The sequence below is a fragment of the Sarcophilus harrisii genome, chromosome 3 (genome assembly GCF_902635505.1).
Source record: "Sarcophilus harrisii chromosome 3, mSarHar1.11, whole genome shotgun sequence".
NCBI lineage: Eukaryota > Metazoa > Chordata > Mammalia > Dasyuromorphia > Dasyuridae > Sarcophilus > Sarcophilus harrisii.
The window spans coordinates 510,137,723-510,153,917 of record NC_045428.1 but is presented as its reverse complement, the minus strand read 5'-3'; the positions used below and the strand labels follow the sequence as shown (position 1 = coordinate 510,153,917).

Below are 16,195 nucleotides of genomic sequence, written 5' to 3'. Positions count from 1 at the left end.
GGAGTAACTTGTCTATAGTTAGATAGGCTGTATGCAGCAAAGCTAACTTCAACACAAATCCCAGTGATTCCCACTGTTCTTTCTACTGCACTAAATAAAACAAGTGTTGGCAGATAAGAAATCAAAGTTCCTTTACCTTAAAAAAAATTACTAAGTGGAAATTTCAAGGATTCTTTTCCCATGAAGCAGCATATAATTTTGAAATTCAGAGAAAGAGAAGAAAATACAGTATGCACTTTGAATAAATTTGTAAGGAAACATAAAAGCTAATGAGTTTAAAATAGATTATTTTAATTTTCTTAGCATTTTTTTTTATTTTAGAAGATACGATTACTTGTTATTCCTGGAAAGTTAACAGTAATTTCATGAAATGTGTAATACTGCACTCTTCTCCAATGTAAAAATGCTGTCCGTTATTTGAAACTTTGGCCCCATTTCTAAAAAAATAATAAAAATAAAAGTTTTTTTAAATGCAAAGGGCAGGTGTTCTCTGAATGATGAGCAACTGGTCTCAATAGCATATAAGAAGCAGACTAGCAAAAAGGAGAGGGCACTTGATTTAAAGTCCAGAAATATGGCCTTAAATCATATCTCAGGTATGATTTCTGTATTTAATTTCTATATTTAATTACTCACAGAATGATTTGCACTACTTATATCACAAAGTTGTTCTGAGAAAAGAACTTTCCAACACTGTATAAATAAAATTTAGTTGTTATAATAAATAGCACTATTAATGAAATTATCTACATGGTAAAATTCATCAAGGAAAGCTTTTTTAAAAATAAGAAACCTCTACTGCAAGGCCATAGTAATTGTATGTTTCAAAAAAGAAACAATCACAAAAACTGGTTTATTTTACATTTTTGTAAAGCCAATTTTATTAACATATATAAATCTATTTTTGAATCTTTGACATTGCCTAAGAAGATATCTGAAAAGTGTATGGGGGTAAAAGGGGAAGAATGACACTACACTAATCTAATACGTTAAATTCTTTACAATAGTTCATTTATATTTTTGCTTTTTTCAATCATGTAATAACACAGATCTTTGCCCTAGGGAAGAATTCTGAGCAATGAATGGGAGACATGTCAACTTAACATGAAAGGGAAAAATCAAACAGGTTTTTTTCATTGAAAGTAGTGGCACTCACTGATTATCTTCTCAAAATTACTCCTCCAGAGGATGTGACCTTTTTTTTCACTTTTCTTTTATCTTTGTTTGAGTCAGAAGAGTCATCCTCCTATGTATAGCCGAAAAGATTTTAAATAAAGTTACTATTTTAGCATAGACTTTCCCTCTCCCATATATCTTCTGTACCAAAATGAAAAGAAACATTTAATATTTACAGTATCTTTAATTATAACAATTTTTATATAGCACTTACTATGTACATGGCACTGTGCTAAGTGCTTTACAATTATCTCATTTGATTGTCATAACAACCCTGGAAAGTAGGTGCTGTTATTACTCCCATTTTACAGATGAGGAAATTGAGGCACACAATAAGTGACTTGCCCATGCTTACACAGCTAGTAAGTGTGAAGTAGGATTTGAATTCAGGTCTTCCCGACTCCAAGCACAGCACTATCTCCACTGTGCCACTTAGTTGCCACTAAATAAATATTTAATTGGTGTGCAAACCAAGTACTACTTACATATATAATGGTATACAGTTATATGTGTATATATAATACACACACACACACATATACGTAGAGAATAAATATAAAGTTAAAGCAAGAAAGGAAAGGAGAGAAGGAGGCATTAGCAGTTGAGAGATGTAGTTATAATGCGATGTTTTGAGCTGCATCTTGAAGAAAGAGATGGATTCTATGAGGCTAAGGTAAGGAAGAGGAAGCACAGGGAAGGCATTGTATATTAGATGCTCAAATGATGTAGTATGTGAGGAAAATAGAGAAGGCAAATGTGGCTGGACTATGAGTCTGAGGAGGTGGATAATAGACTAGATTATGGTGGAAAATAGACTAGATAGTGATTTGCTTTAAAACTCAATGATTCTACTGAGTAGAGGAATGGCATGATCACATCTGAACTTAAAGACAATCACTAAGACAGCTATGTGAAGGAAAGACTGGAGTTGGGAGAGACTTAAAGGAGGGGAAATCAATTATGAGGTTATTGTAATAGTCTAGATAAAAGAAGAAGAACCCTGAATCAAAGGACTGGCTGTGGGAGCAGACTGAAGGCATCAGATTCAAGAGTTCTTGTGGAAATAGAAGTGGCAACGTTAGGCAACTGACAGTATGTAGGATGGAGTAAAGAATCAAGTATTACATGAAAAATATGAAGTCTGGAAGAGAAGAGATTTTGTGGGAAAAGGAAATAAGTTCAGTTTTTGACATGCTGAGTTTGAAACATCTCCAGAACATCCAGTTTGAAATGTCCAGTAGAAAGCTGATGATGTGGGACTGAAGTAGCCCAGGGAAGAGACTGAGGATGAATATGTAGACCTGTAAGCTGTCTGCATGGAGAAGACAGTTACACATGCATGGGAGAATGAGATAAGAAAAAAGAACAAAACTCTTAGGTCTTTGGAGATGCCCCACAGTTAGGGGTTGTGATCAGGATGATAAGTGAGCAAAGGAGACTGAGAAGGAGGGTCACACAAGTAGAAGAACCAGGAGAGAGAAGTATAATATTAAAAGAGAGTGGGGAGTCAATGATGTCAAATGAAGCAAAGAGGGAAATAAAGGCTAAAGATGGAGAAAAAAAAAGCCTATCCAATTTAGCAAATTAAAGATCACTGGTAATTCTGGAGAGAATAGTTTCAGTCAAGTGATAAGATCACATTCAGAGGCCAAAATGATGAGAAATTACAATATGTGCATATAATGAATTATTACTGTGCCATAACAAATTGTTTTTCATCCTTCATTCTCAAGGAGGGCCAATGACATCCCAAAAGTGAGGTCTTGACTTCTGAGTGACCAGGTTTTGAGTGAGACAGAGCTGCTCAATGTCATCAGCCCCACTTTCCTCCAGAGGCCTCAGAGTCCAACAGTAAGACAAAAGTCAAGACAACTGAGATGGGCCAGGATGCAGTGGGTTACCGTGGCCTTTTGAAAGTAAGGTCTTTGGGGGGGCTTGTTCATCTGAGGCAATACCTATTCAATAATGAAGTACTAGGCAAGAATTGAGATAAAAGATGACCTAGTTTCCCAGCAAACAAAAATCAATCTGGAAGGAGAAGATCCTCAATTTCATGCCAGAACAACTGCCATCAAAACCCAAAGACCAAATGAAATTTGGTGAAATTCAATGAAACCCAGTGTGATTAGGGGAATAAAACTAGGAATCTTAGGAACTATTAACCCTATTAATCATGCCCCTTTCAAATTTTCTTTTAACACAAACACACTAAAGAAGTCTTTAGATGAAGGACTAAAGGCAGAGATTCATCTGCTCTCAAAATTTCCCTCCAAAAAAATTTAAGATATTGCTTAAAAAAAGATAAAATATTAATATTCTGTATGATTTTTAAACTTTTTTTTAAAAGTTATCTTGCTTAGAGAAAATTGCCTCAGTCTACTTTGTTGAATTTTGCTCATGACAAAATGAATTCTGGAGCAGCATAACCAACATAAGATCAGAATGAAACAATTACCCAGACCAAGACAACTTAGAAGATCAGCAGGAAAGATATGTCTCACCCGCATGAAAATGGAGCATGGTGCGCCCAGGCTGCACCCCCAGCAAACTACCAATAGGTCTTGGGGATGACTGCATCAGTAGTAGTGACTTCTTGAGCTCTCAACTCACAGCAGGGTCGGACAACTGGTCAGAAAATTACAGGGGACCCTGTACTGGCACTTGGTGCAGGACGTTGTTTCATTGCCCACATGCAGTTCCAGATCACAAGAAGGAGCACAAGTATAAAGCATGCAGTCTCATGGGAGGGAAAATACTGGTCACAATTCTAGGATGGAAAAGAATTTTTGTGGTCACTCACAGATCAGAGTACAAATCTGTGGAGCAGAGACCATACCTTGCCTTAAATCATACCACCTTGAGAGAACCAAAAATTTACAGACCTCTACAACCAGCTCTGAAAACAAATACACACACACACACACACACACACACACACATAAACACACAAAATGAAACTTGGGAGAGTGCCCCTTCTACCCAGAAGCAGAGCCCAACTTTAACATCAAGTTAAAAGTCCAAGAAATAGACAAAAAAATGAACAAACAACAAAAAGAACCTGACCATAGAAAGTTACTATGATGACAAAAGACAACACAAAGGCAGAAAAAGACAATAAAGTCAAAGCAGCTATCTCAAAGCCTCAAAGAAAAAAATTGTGAATTGGTCTCAGGCCACAAAAGAATTGTTGGAACTGAAAAGGGTTTTTTTTAAAGAGGCAGAGAAAAAAAATTGGGAAAAGAAATAAAAGTGATGCAAGAAAATAAAAGGAAAATTAGTTTACATCCTGATAAAGGAGGCACAAAAAAATACTGAAATATTTTTAAAAACATAATTTGTCAAATGGAAAAGGTACAAAATTTCATTGAAGAGAAGAACTCCTTAAAAAGAAGAATTGACCACATGGAAAAGAAGATACAAAAGCTCACTGAAGAAAATAATAACTTGGGAGACTCTGGAAAGATGGCAGAGTAGATCAGAAGATTTCGAATTCTCCATATTTCCTCCATAAACAGAACATATTTACACCTAAGAAACAGAGATGTGTAAAAATCAAAGAAGATCTGGGACAGAACAGGGATTCTCCTGAAGCCTGAGAAGACCTGAAAAAAGGCCCCAGGAAGAGGATTTTGTGTGAAGTATAAATATCTTCAGACTAGCTCAAAAAACAAACAAAGAAACAAACAAACAAACAAACAAAAAAAACAGAAAGCAGGGAGCCCTGGGTCTAGCTGGGTTCAGACGGAGGCTCAGCCTGAAAAGGAACTTTCACCTCCAAGACAGCAAAGGGAGTAGGAAGTCTGAGTCTGAGAAGACAGAGATAACCTCTATTGATTAAGAACACCAGGCCCAACTGTACTGCAGAGACAAGGCCTGGGCAAGAAGGAAACCAGCACACCCAGTGAGTACCAAGGCAGGGACACTGGCTGTGGGTACTTGCAGTAGGGTGGAGCTTTTACCATCCCTCCACCCCACAATTAGAGATGCTTACACTAATACTTTTTATTTTTAAAAAATGAATCGACAAAAAAGAAAGAACCTAGTCATAGCAACTTACTATAGAAATAGAGAAGACTAAGGTTCATCTTAAGAGACCAGTGAAGTTTAAAAAAAAAAAAAAAAAAAAGCCTCTTCTATCCCCAAAGTGTTAAATGGGTACCTTCCTAAAAAAATTTTTTTTCCAGAAATAACTTATAAAAGAATTAAAACAAACAAACCAAAAAGACTTTGAAAATCAAATGAGATTGAGGGGGAAAAATAATAAGAACCATTTAAGAAAATCAGGAATATTATGAAAAGAACATTAACCTACTAGAAATGGAGATACAGAATCTTAAAGAAAAAATTAGTTCTTTGAAAATTAGAGTTGAACAAGGGGAAACCAGCAAAGCTATAAAAGAACAAGAAATAACAAAACAGAATATAAAGAATGAAAAAAATAGAACAGAATGTGAAACATCTTATAAAAAGAAAACAACAGATCTAAAGAACAGATCAAGAAGAAAAAAATATAAAAATAGTTGGACTACCTGAAAGCTGTGACCAAAAAAAAAAAAAAAAAAGAACTATGACACAATAATGCAAGAAATAATCTAAGAAAATTGTGCTGGAGTAATAAAACAGGAGGGAAAAGTAGAGACAGAAAAAAATCCACTGATCATTATCTCAAAGAGATACTCTGTGGAAAACATAGAGTAATATTATTGCCAAATATTGAAAACCCCAGGTCAAAGAAAATTCTGCAAGAAACAAACAAAAAACCCAATTCAAATATGCTGGAGCTACAATCAGATTGTTTAGGATTTATCTCTAGCTACAATAAAATACTGTAGATCCTAGAATAATACAAATTGGCAATCAAAAAAGATACCGATGGTCAAAAATATCACATTCAACAAAACTAACATAATAATGAGCAAAAAAAAAAAATGGACATTCAATGAATTTGCAGATTTTCAAGACTTTGTCTTAACTAAAACCAAACTTAATAGAAAATTTAACATATTAAAAGCCAACAACAAAGATTAATTTCAAGAGACTCAATGTGGACAAAATATTTATGTCTTTTGCTTGAAAATGTCTACCACATGTTTAAGATTGACATCAGTAACTGGGTAGCTCAAAAGAAAGATTGAGTAGAGTATAATCTGACTCAAAAAACAAAATTGTCTAGGAAAAGGTAAAAAATATTAATGAGGGGGAAAGAATGCTGATAGTTCTGAAAACCTATCCACATTGGGAATGGATTAAATGGGGAATAATACATATATATACCCTGAAAGACATAAAATAAATTGGGGGGGGGAGAGAGAGAATAGGATATGGTGGAATACAGAAGAATAGGTAGATTTATGCCAATGGGACAAGATGTATAGATTAATGGGGAAGAGATAAAGGATAAGGTGGAGTATAGAAGGATATATGGAGTAAGACAAAGTGTGTAGCTTACTGGGAAAAGATGGCATATGATAAGGTAGGATACAAAAAGGTGTTTATATTAATGGAAGATAAAAGTGTGTAGCTTAATGGGAATGGGATAAAAAGGGAAGGAATGGGTGGGGGGAGAAAATAAAGGAGAGATACATGGGTGGATGGAGGTTAAGTAATAGCAAGGCAAGCTAAGGAGTATAATTAAAGTAGAAGAGTTAGCAGGAACAGGAAAAATCAGAGATATATACAAATGCTACAACAAAGACCACAAACAGAATTTATTAGAAATTTTTAAAAGTAGGGCTTGTAATTACTGACCTCAGACAAAGTTAAACTTAAAGATTCAATAAAGAAATCTACATTATGTCAGCCATATTAATATTGTTTTAAATTCATGTATCTGTATATATATATAGATAGATAGATAGATAGATACATGTATATATATATATGTATATGTGTGTATGTATGCACGTAAATGTGAGTATATATATATATATATATATATATATATATGTGGATAGGTATATCACTGGGTAGTGAATATAACAAAGATAGATCAATCTCCATGTTTAACTGTAGCTTCCTTGGGGGAAGTGAGAGGGATGAAAGCAGGAAAAAAGAATAAAGTAAAAAGTGCACAGCAAAGACAAAAAGAATAACCTACAAGGAAGAAAAGAAAAGATGGACAGTCATGAATATAATCCCTTCTATCATTTCTATCATGCTTTCTTGAAAGGAAATTTAATGTTACATATTTTGAATTCTCCTGATATTCTAAGTACATGACAATGTTGTGTTTTGATTTTTAAAATTTTCCTTTTCTGTTTTTCTTTTTCTATTTTGTTTATTCTTATTTTGTATTTAGTTTTAAATAAATATTTTTTAAAAATAAGAAGAAAATAAAATACATAAAAAATTAGAATTGATCAAGTAGAAGCAAAAAATTACATGAAACATCAAGAAGCAATAAAATAAAATCAAGGAATGAAAAAAATGTTAAATATCTCATCAGAAAAACAACTGTTTTAAAAAATATATCAAAGAGAGATAATTTAATTGATTCATCAATCAATGAACTTCCTAAGAAAAAAATCTCTAGGATCAGATGGATTTATAAGTGAATTCTACCAAACATATAAAGAACAATTAATTCCTACATTATATAAACTATTTGGAAAAATAGGTGAAGGAGTCCTACCAAATTCCTTTTGTGAAGAAAAAAAAATTGTAGACCAATTTCCCAAATGAATGTTGATGCAAAAATCTTAAGCAAAATATTAGCACAGAGATTATGGAAATTTATTACCAGGATAATACACTATGACCAAGTGGGATTTATACCAGGAATACAGGGCTGGTTTAATATCAGGGAAACTATCAGTATAACTGACCATATGAATAATAGAGTTAACAGAAACCATATGATTACCTCAAGAGACTCCAAAAAAAGCATTTGACAAAATACAACATCCATTCCTATTAAAAACAGTAGAGAACACAAGAATAAATGGAGTTTTCCTTAAAATGATAAGTAACACATCTAAAACCATCAGGAAGTATTATATGTAATGGGGATAAGCTAGAACATTCCCAATAAAATTAGGGGTGAAACAAGGTTGCCCACCGTCACCACAATTATTCAGTGTTGTATTAGAAATGAGAATGAGAAGAAATGAGAAGAAAATGAAATAGAAGGAATTAGAATAGGCAACGAGGAAACAAAACTATGACTCTTTGCAGATGACATGGTGTAATTAGAGAATCCTAGATCATAAGCTAAAAAACTACTAGAAATAACTAACTTTATCAAAGTTGCAGAATATAAAATACCCAAATAAATCATCAGCATTTTTGTATGTTACTAACAAAACTCAGCAGCAAGAGATAGAAAAATAAATCCCATTTAAAATAACTGGAAAAAATATAAAATGTTTAGGAGTCTACCTGCCAAGACTTAGCCGGGAACTAAGTGAACACAATTACAAAACACTTTTCACATAAATACAGTTAGATCTAAACAACTGGAAGAATATAAATTGCTCATGGATAAGCTGAGCTAATATAATAAAAATGAAATCCTACCTAAATTAATCTATGTATCCAGTACTATACCAATCAAAAAATTACTTCATACAGCTAGAAAAAATAATAACAGAATTCATCTAGAAAAACAAAAGGTCAAGAATATCAATGGAATTAATTTTTAAAATTCAAAGAAAGGTGGCCTAGCCATATCAGATTTAAAACTATACTATAAAGTAGCAGGCATCAAAACCACTTGGTACTGTCAACGAAATAGAATAGTGGATCAGTGGAATAGGTTAGATTCACAAGACACAATAATCAATGACTATAGTAATCTACTGTTTGATTAACCAGACTCCAGCTTCTGGGATAAGAACTCACTATTTAATAAAAATTGCTGGGAAAACTGGAAAATAGTGTGGCAGAAATTAAGCATTGACCAACACATTACACGCTATATCAAGATAAGGTCAAAATAAATTTACATAAAGGATGATGTCATAAGCAACTGGAAAACAAAGGATAGTGTACTTCACAAATCTGTAGAGAATGGAGTAATTTATGACCAAATAAGAACTAGAGAACATTATGAAATGCAAAATGAATAATTTTAACTGTTAAATTAAAAAACTATTGCACAAATAAAACCAATGCAGCCAATATTAGAAGGGAAAAAGGGGGATCTAGAGGAGAGGAAGGAATGTTTTACAGCCATTGGTTCTGAAAAAGATATCATTTCTAAAATACATAAAGAACTGACTCAAATTTATAAGAATACAAGCCGTTCCCCAATTGATAAATGTTGAAAGATATGAACAATCTTTAGACAAATAAATTAAAGCCATTTCTAGTCATATGAAAAATGCTTTAAATAACTATTGATTAGAGAAATGCAAATTAAGACAATTTTGAAGTATCATTTTACATCTCTCAGATTGGCTAAGATGATAGGAAAAGATAATGATAAATATTGTAGGGGATATAAAAAAACTGGAACACTAATGCATTGTTGCTAGAGATATGGAATGATCCAACCATTCTGAAGAGCAGTTTGGAACTATGCCCAAAGGATTATAAAACTCTGCATTCCCTTTGATCTAGCAGTGTCTCTACTGGGTCTATATCTCAAAGAGAATCATAAAAGAGGGAAAAAGACCTACATGTGCAAAAATGTTTGTAAAAGCTCTTTTTTATAGTGGCAAGGAATTGTAAATTGAGTGGATTCCCAACCTATCAGTTAGGAATGGCTGAATAAGTTATGCTATATAAATATAATAGCATAATATTATTCTGTAAGAAATGATGAGCAGGCTGATTTCAGAAAAGCTTGAAAAGACTTATATGAACTTTATATGAACCAAGAGAACATTATACAATAACAAGATGATGTGATGATCAAGTGTGAGAGGCTTGGCTCTTCTCAACAATGTGGTGATTCAAGGCAATTCCAATAGACTCAGGATGGAAAATCTTACCCACATTCAGAGAGAGAACAATGGAGATTGAATATGGATTAAAGTTCAGTATTTTTATCTTTTTTTTTTTCTTTTTCATGATTTTTCCCTTTTGGTCTGTTTTTTCTTGTACAACATGACAAATACGAAAATATTTTCAAAAGATTATACATAATTAACTTAGATTGCTTGCTGGGGAAGGGAGAAGGGAAATAAAGAGGGAAAATGTGGAATGCATAATCTTACAAAAATGAATGTTGAAAACTATATATGTATTTGGAAAATAAAATACTATTGAAAGTTTTTTTTAAGAATTATTGAACTACCTGAAATCTATCATTAAAAAAGAGCCTAGATATAATTTTTCAAGCACTTATCAAGGAAAACTGCATAATATCCTGCATCAGAGGATAAAATGGAAATCAAAAGACTATATCCATCATCTGCTGAAAGAAACTCCCAAACAAAAATTTCTTGGAATATTATGTCCAAATTCCAGAAGTCCCAGATAGAGGAGAAAATACTGTAAGTAGTCAGAAGGAAACTATTCATATATCATAGAGCCACAGTCAGGATAAAACAAGATTTAGCAGCTCACAATAAAGTATCAAAAGGCTTGGAATATGATACTCTGAACAGCAAAGGAGTTAGGATTATAATCAAAATGGCTTATCTAGCAAAACTGGGTATGATACTTCAGAGGAAAAATCAGATATTTAATGAAATAAAATACTTTCAAGTATTCCTGATGAACAGACTAAAGCTGAATAGAAAATACAAGACTCAAGAGAAGCATAAAAAATAAACAAGAAAAATAAATCATAAGGGATTCAATAAGGTTAAACTTTACTGACATTTGTAATATCCATGTACTTTATCATTATTAAAGCAGGTAGAAAGAATATAGACAGGGGGCTCAGGTGTAAGTTGATTCTGATGGTTGATAGCAAAAAAATAATATTAAGGGGATCAAAAAGAGGGATGCAAAGGAAGAAAGGGAAGAGGTAGAATGGAGGAAATTATTTCACATAAAAGAAACATGAAAGAAAAAGTAGTGAAAGGAAAGATGGGGAAAGGGAATAGTAGACCATACTTAAAACTTATTCTCATCAGAATTGGCTCAATGAAGGAAAAACACACACAATTAGCTAGGTACAAAAACTATCTTACTGTACAGAAGAATAGGAGAGGAGAATCAGAGGAATGAAGGGGCTGATACTTCTATCAGATAAATTGGTGATGCAGTGATCAGAAGCAAAACACTTTTGAAGACAAATAGGATGAAAGGAGATAGAGAAGAATAGATAAGAAAAAAAACCAAGAAAGAGAGAAGTATAATTGATATTCATAACTATGAATGTTTTTTTTATTTATTTAATAGCCTTTTATTTACAGGATATATACATGGATAACTTTACAGCATTAACAATTGCCAAACCTCTTCATAACTGTGAATGTGAATGGGATAAACTCACCCATAAAACAAGTGGATAGCAGAGTAGATTCAAAACCAGAATCCTATGATAGGTTGTTTGTAAGAGATACACAGAGAGGAAAAATAAAGGGCTAAATAGAATCTGTTATGCTTCTGCTGAAGTTTAAAAAAACAAAAACCAAGAGTAGAGATCATGATCTCAGATAAGGCAAGAATAAATAAGCAGGGAAATTACATTTTGTTTAAAGGTACCATACAATACTAAAGATAGATGTGACAAATGGTATAGCATCCAAATTCTTAAAGGAAAAGTTAAGTAAGTCACAGAAAGAAAGAAATGGTAAATTATTTTAGTAGAAGATCTCAACTTTCCCCCCTCAGAACTAGTAAATGCAATAAAAAAAATTAAGGCGATAAATAGAATTTTAGCAAAGTTAGAAATAAGAGTCCTCTGGAGAAAACTGAATAGGAATAGAAAGGAACATACCTTTTTCTCAACAGTATAGGGCACTGACACAAAAACTAATCATGTATTAGGACATAAAAACCTCAGAACCAAAAGCAGAAAAACAGAAATATTTTTGTTTTAAAATTTTATTTTATTAAAAAAAAACAAACAGAATAGCAAAAAGAAAAACAAAAAAGGAAAACAGAACAGAATATTATCAAGTACCCAGCAGAACATTAGATAGGATTAAAAGCTTATAACAATAAATTATCAGTTCAAGAAAGTATATATAATATTAGAATAAATTATATTCATGTATATCCATCTTTTCTTTCCTTTCTTGTAGGTTATTATTTTGTTCTCTACTGTGCAATTTTTTTACTTTATTCTTTTTTTTCCCCTTTCATCTCACCTCCTCTAAGCAGGCTATAGTTAAGGTCAGATATATGTTCTATACATATATAGATATATACATACACACATATACATACTATACACATCTAAAGACACATATATAGAACAACATGCATACACATCTACATATACTCATACACACACATATATATAAACATGCACCCATTCACATGCAAACATGTATCCAAAATATCATCATTACAGGTGACATATAATGTAGATTTCTCTTTTAATTGAATCTCTTCTTTCCTATGTCTGCTAATTCTTCTGCTATAATCCTGCTCTTTAACTTGCCTTGCTATTACTTACCTAGCCCTGCTCATGGATTCCTCTTTTATCTTCTTCCCTCACTCTTTGTTTCTCCTTCCACTCATCCCTCCCCCTTATTTCTTTAAATATTTTGGAGGATGCTATACCCTTCATGGTATATGTGTAGTGTTGCTTATTTAACCCATTCCCAATGTGAGTAGGTTTTCAGAACTATGACCCCTCCTCCCCACTCTAGGGTCTCTGTGTTTATTCTAACTCTAAATCTCATTTGTATAACACAATTACTATTTTTACCTTTTTCTAGGCAGTTTCGCTTTTTTTAGTCTATTCAACTCTGCCCCAATCCTTCTTTTGAGCTATCCAATTGTTTGTGTTATTCAAACATATGATATACACTTCCATGTAAAAACAATTTGTCCATATTAAGTTCCTTGAAATTGATCTTTGATATTGGCTCTTATATGTTAAATTTTCTATTGAATTGAATGAAAGAAAATCCTGAAAATTTGCAACTTTATCGAATATTCATTTTTTTTTCATTAATATTATAGATAACTTTGCTGGATATAATTTTTGGCCTCAGGCTTTTTGATTGTTAATATATATGATTTCAGGATTTGTGGTCTTTTTTGTGGTTGCTGATAAGACCTGTATAATTCTAATTGCAGCTCTAGCATATCTGAATTTTTTTTTCTTGTTTTTTGCACAATTTTCTCTTTGATCTGGGGGTTTCAAAACTTGGCAATAATATTCCTATGTGTTTTCTAAAAGGGCTTCTCAGTGGATTTTTTCTATTCTACCTCCCTTCATGTTCTATTACTCCAGGACAATTTTCTTAGATTATTTCTTGCATAATTATGTCAAAGATCTTTTTTTGGTCACAGCTTTCCAGTAGTCTAATTATTCTTACATTTTTTCTTCTTGGTCTGTTTTTCAGATCTGTTATTTTTCTTGTTTCACATTCTGTTCTATTTTTTCATTTTTTATATTCTGTTTTGTTATTACTTGTTCTCTTATAACATCACTGGTTTCCCCCTGCCCAATTCTAATTTTCAAGGAATTAATTTTTTCTTTAGAGAATGTATTTCCTTTTCTAGTTGGTTAACTTTTTTTTCATAATCTTTCATAATTTGTTTTTCTTGGATGGTTTTTATTACTTTTTAGGTTTTCCTCAATGTCTTTCATTTGATTTTTTAAATTTTTTTTTTGAGTTCTTCTAAAAATTCTCTCTGGGCAGAGAGCCATTTAATGTTACTCTTTAATGCAGAAGAATTTTTTACTTTATTGTGCTTCTCCAAAGATTTGATTGTCCATAATTCCTTTCATATTTCCACAGTAGGTTTTTATGGTTCCATTCTTTTTTCACCAATTCATTTTTTTTAATGAGAAATATTAGTCTAAGTACCTCTAATTATGTGGTGGGTGGGATGGTGCCTCTAGCTTCACTTTAGTTCTCCCCTTTGACCTGGAAGCCTGAATCAAAAGCTCCACCTTTTGCAAATACCTTCAGTCAGCAGAGTCCCTGCCCCACTATTTCTGCACTCACCCAATGTGCTGGTCCCTTCTTACCCAGGGTCCCATCTGTGCAGCACACCTGGGCCTGGCACTCCTAATCACACTAATGTTCATTCAGTCTTCTCAGACTCAGATCCCAACTCTACACATAGTCCGGGAAAATAAAAGTTTCTGTGTTTCTTGCCTAGGCTCCAGCCACACCCAGCTCACCCCAGGGATCCCACTACGTATTTTTGTGGAGCTGGCCTGGAGATGTTACACTTGATATTGGTTAATCTCCAGCCTGAAGTCCTTCTTCAGATCTTCTTGAATTGTACCAGGAAAACCCCTGTTCTGTCCCAAGTCTTCTTGGTCTTTCACCAGTCTATGGTTCTGTTTGGGGGGGAAATCTGGACAGTTTGAATTTACTGCCTATTCTGCCGTCTTTCCAGAATCCTCCCCAAAGCTAAAATATTTAATGCATCCTTTTCAGATCATCATGCAATAAAATTATACTTCATAAAGGGCCAAGAAAACATAGATTAAATATTAATTGGAAACCAAATAATCTAATCCTCAATAATGAATGGGTCAAAGAACAAATCAAAAAAACAATCATTTCATTAAAGAAAATGACAACAATCAAACAACATACCAAAATGTATGAGATGTAGCAAAGCAGTAGTTACTTGAAAAACTATCTCTCTAAGCACATATCAATAAAATAAATAACAAATCAAAAAAAAAAACTAGAAAAAGAACATATTAAAAATCACCAATTAAGCAACAAATTGAAAATTCTAAAATCCAAAGGGGACATTAATCAATTTGAAAGTAAAGAACTGATGCTGAGTGAAATGAGTAGGACCAGGAAGATCATTATATACTTCAACAACAATACTATATGATGACCAGTTCTGATGGACCTGGCCATCCTCAGCAACGAGATCAACCAAATCATTTCCAATGGAGCAGTAATGAACTGAACCAGCTACGCCCAGAGAAAGAACTCTGGGAGATGACTAAAAACCATTACATTGAATTCCCAATCCCTATATTTATGCCCACCTGCATTTTTGATTTCCCTCACAGGCTAATTGTACAATATTTCAGAGTCTGATTCTTTTTGTACAGCAAAATAACAGTTTGGTCATGTATACTTATTGGGTATCTAATTTATATTTTAATATATTTAACATCTACTGGTCATCCTGCCATCTAGGGGAGGGGGTGGGGGGGTAAGAGGTGAAAAATTGGAACAAGAGGTTTGGCAATTGTTAACGCTGTAAAGTTACCCATGCATAAAAAAAATAAAAAATTTGAAAGTAAAAAAAAAAAAAAACCCAAAAAAACCCAAAACATTAAACTCATAAGAAAGAATTTAGCTTTATAAAATAAACAGTAAAATGGATAGACCATTCTGTAATTTGATTCTTTTAAAAATAAAACCAAATTACCAGTATTAAAAATAAAAAGGGCCATTTTACCACCAACTGAAGCAATTATTAGTACCTATTATGCCCAATTATATGAATCTAAGCATTTAAGTGAAATGGATGAATCTTTATATAAATTGCGCAGATTAACAGAAAAAGAAATAGAATACTTAAAGAACCCTCTCTCAGAAAAAGAAATCAAGCCATAAATTTTTCCCTAAAAAAAAAAAAAAATCACCTGGACAGGATAAATTTACAAGTGAACTCTACCAGAAATTTAAAGAACAATCAATTCAAATACTATATAAACTATTTGGAAAAACAGGCAAAGAAGTTCTACCAAATCCCTTTAATAACATAAATATGGTACTGATACCTAAATAATGAGGAGCAAAAACAGAGAAAGAAAATTACAGACCAATTTCCCTAATGAATATTGACGCAAAATAAAAAAAAAAAAAATACTTTACCTTTTTGTTCTGATTTCTTTCACAACATGACAAATATGGAAATATGTGTAATGATTATACATGTATAAACTATATCAGATTGCTTGCTGTCTTGGGGAGAGGAAAAGTAAGGAAAAGAGGGAGAAAAAATTGGAACTCAA

At 32.7% G+C, this 16,195-nt stretch overlaps 1 protein-coding gene across 3 annotated transcripts in view; it reads right to left on the bottom strand.

Moving 5' to 3' along the window:
* Positions 1-271: 271 nt before the first annotated feature.
* The window catches only part of ANKRD42 (ankyrin repeat domain 42), a 116,520-nt gene continuing 100,596 nt past the window's right edge, over positions 272-16,195 (bottom strand). For 2 of the 3 annotated variants that reach the window (XM_031961848.1, XM_031961849.1), the window contains exons 11-12: positions 1,157-1,246; positions 272-437 (exon numbers count right to left, since the gene is read on the bottom strand). In XM_031961848.1, the coding sequence (XP_031817708.1) occupies positions 1,160-1,246 (87 nt within the window). In that variant the 3' untranslated portion in view covers positions 272-437; positions 1,157-1,159. The remainder of the gene's footprint in view (positions 438-1,156; positions 1,247-16,195) is intronic. The other variant, XM_031961847.1, reaches the window with a different exon arrangement.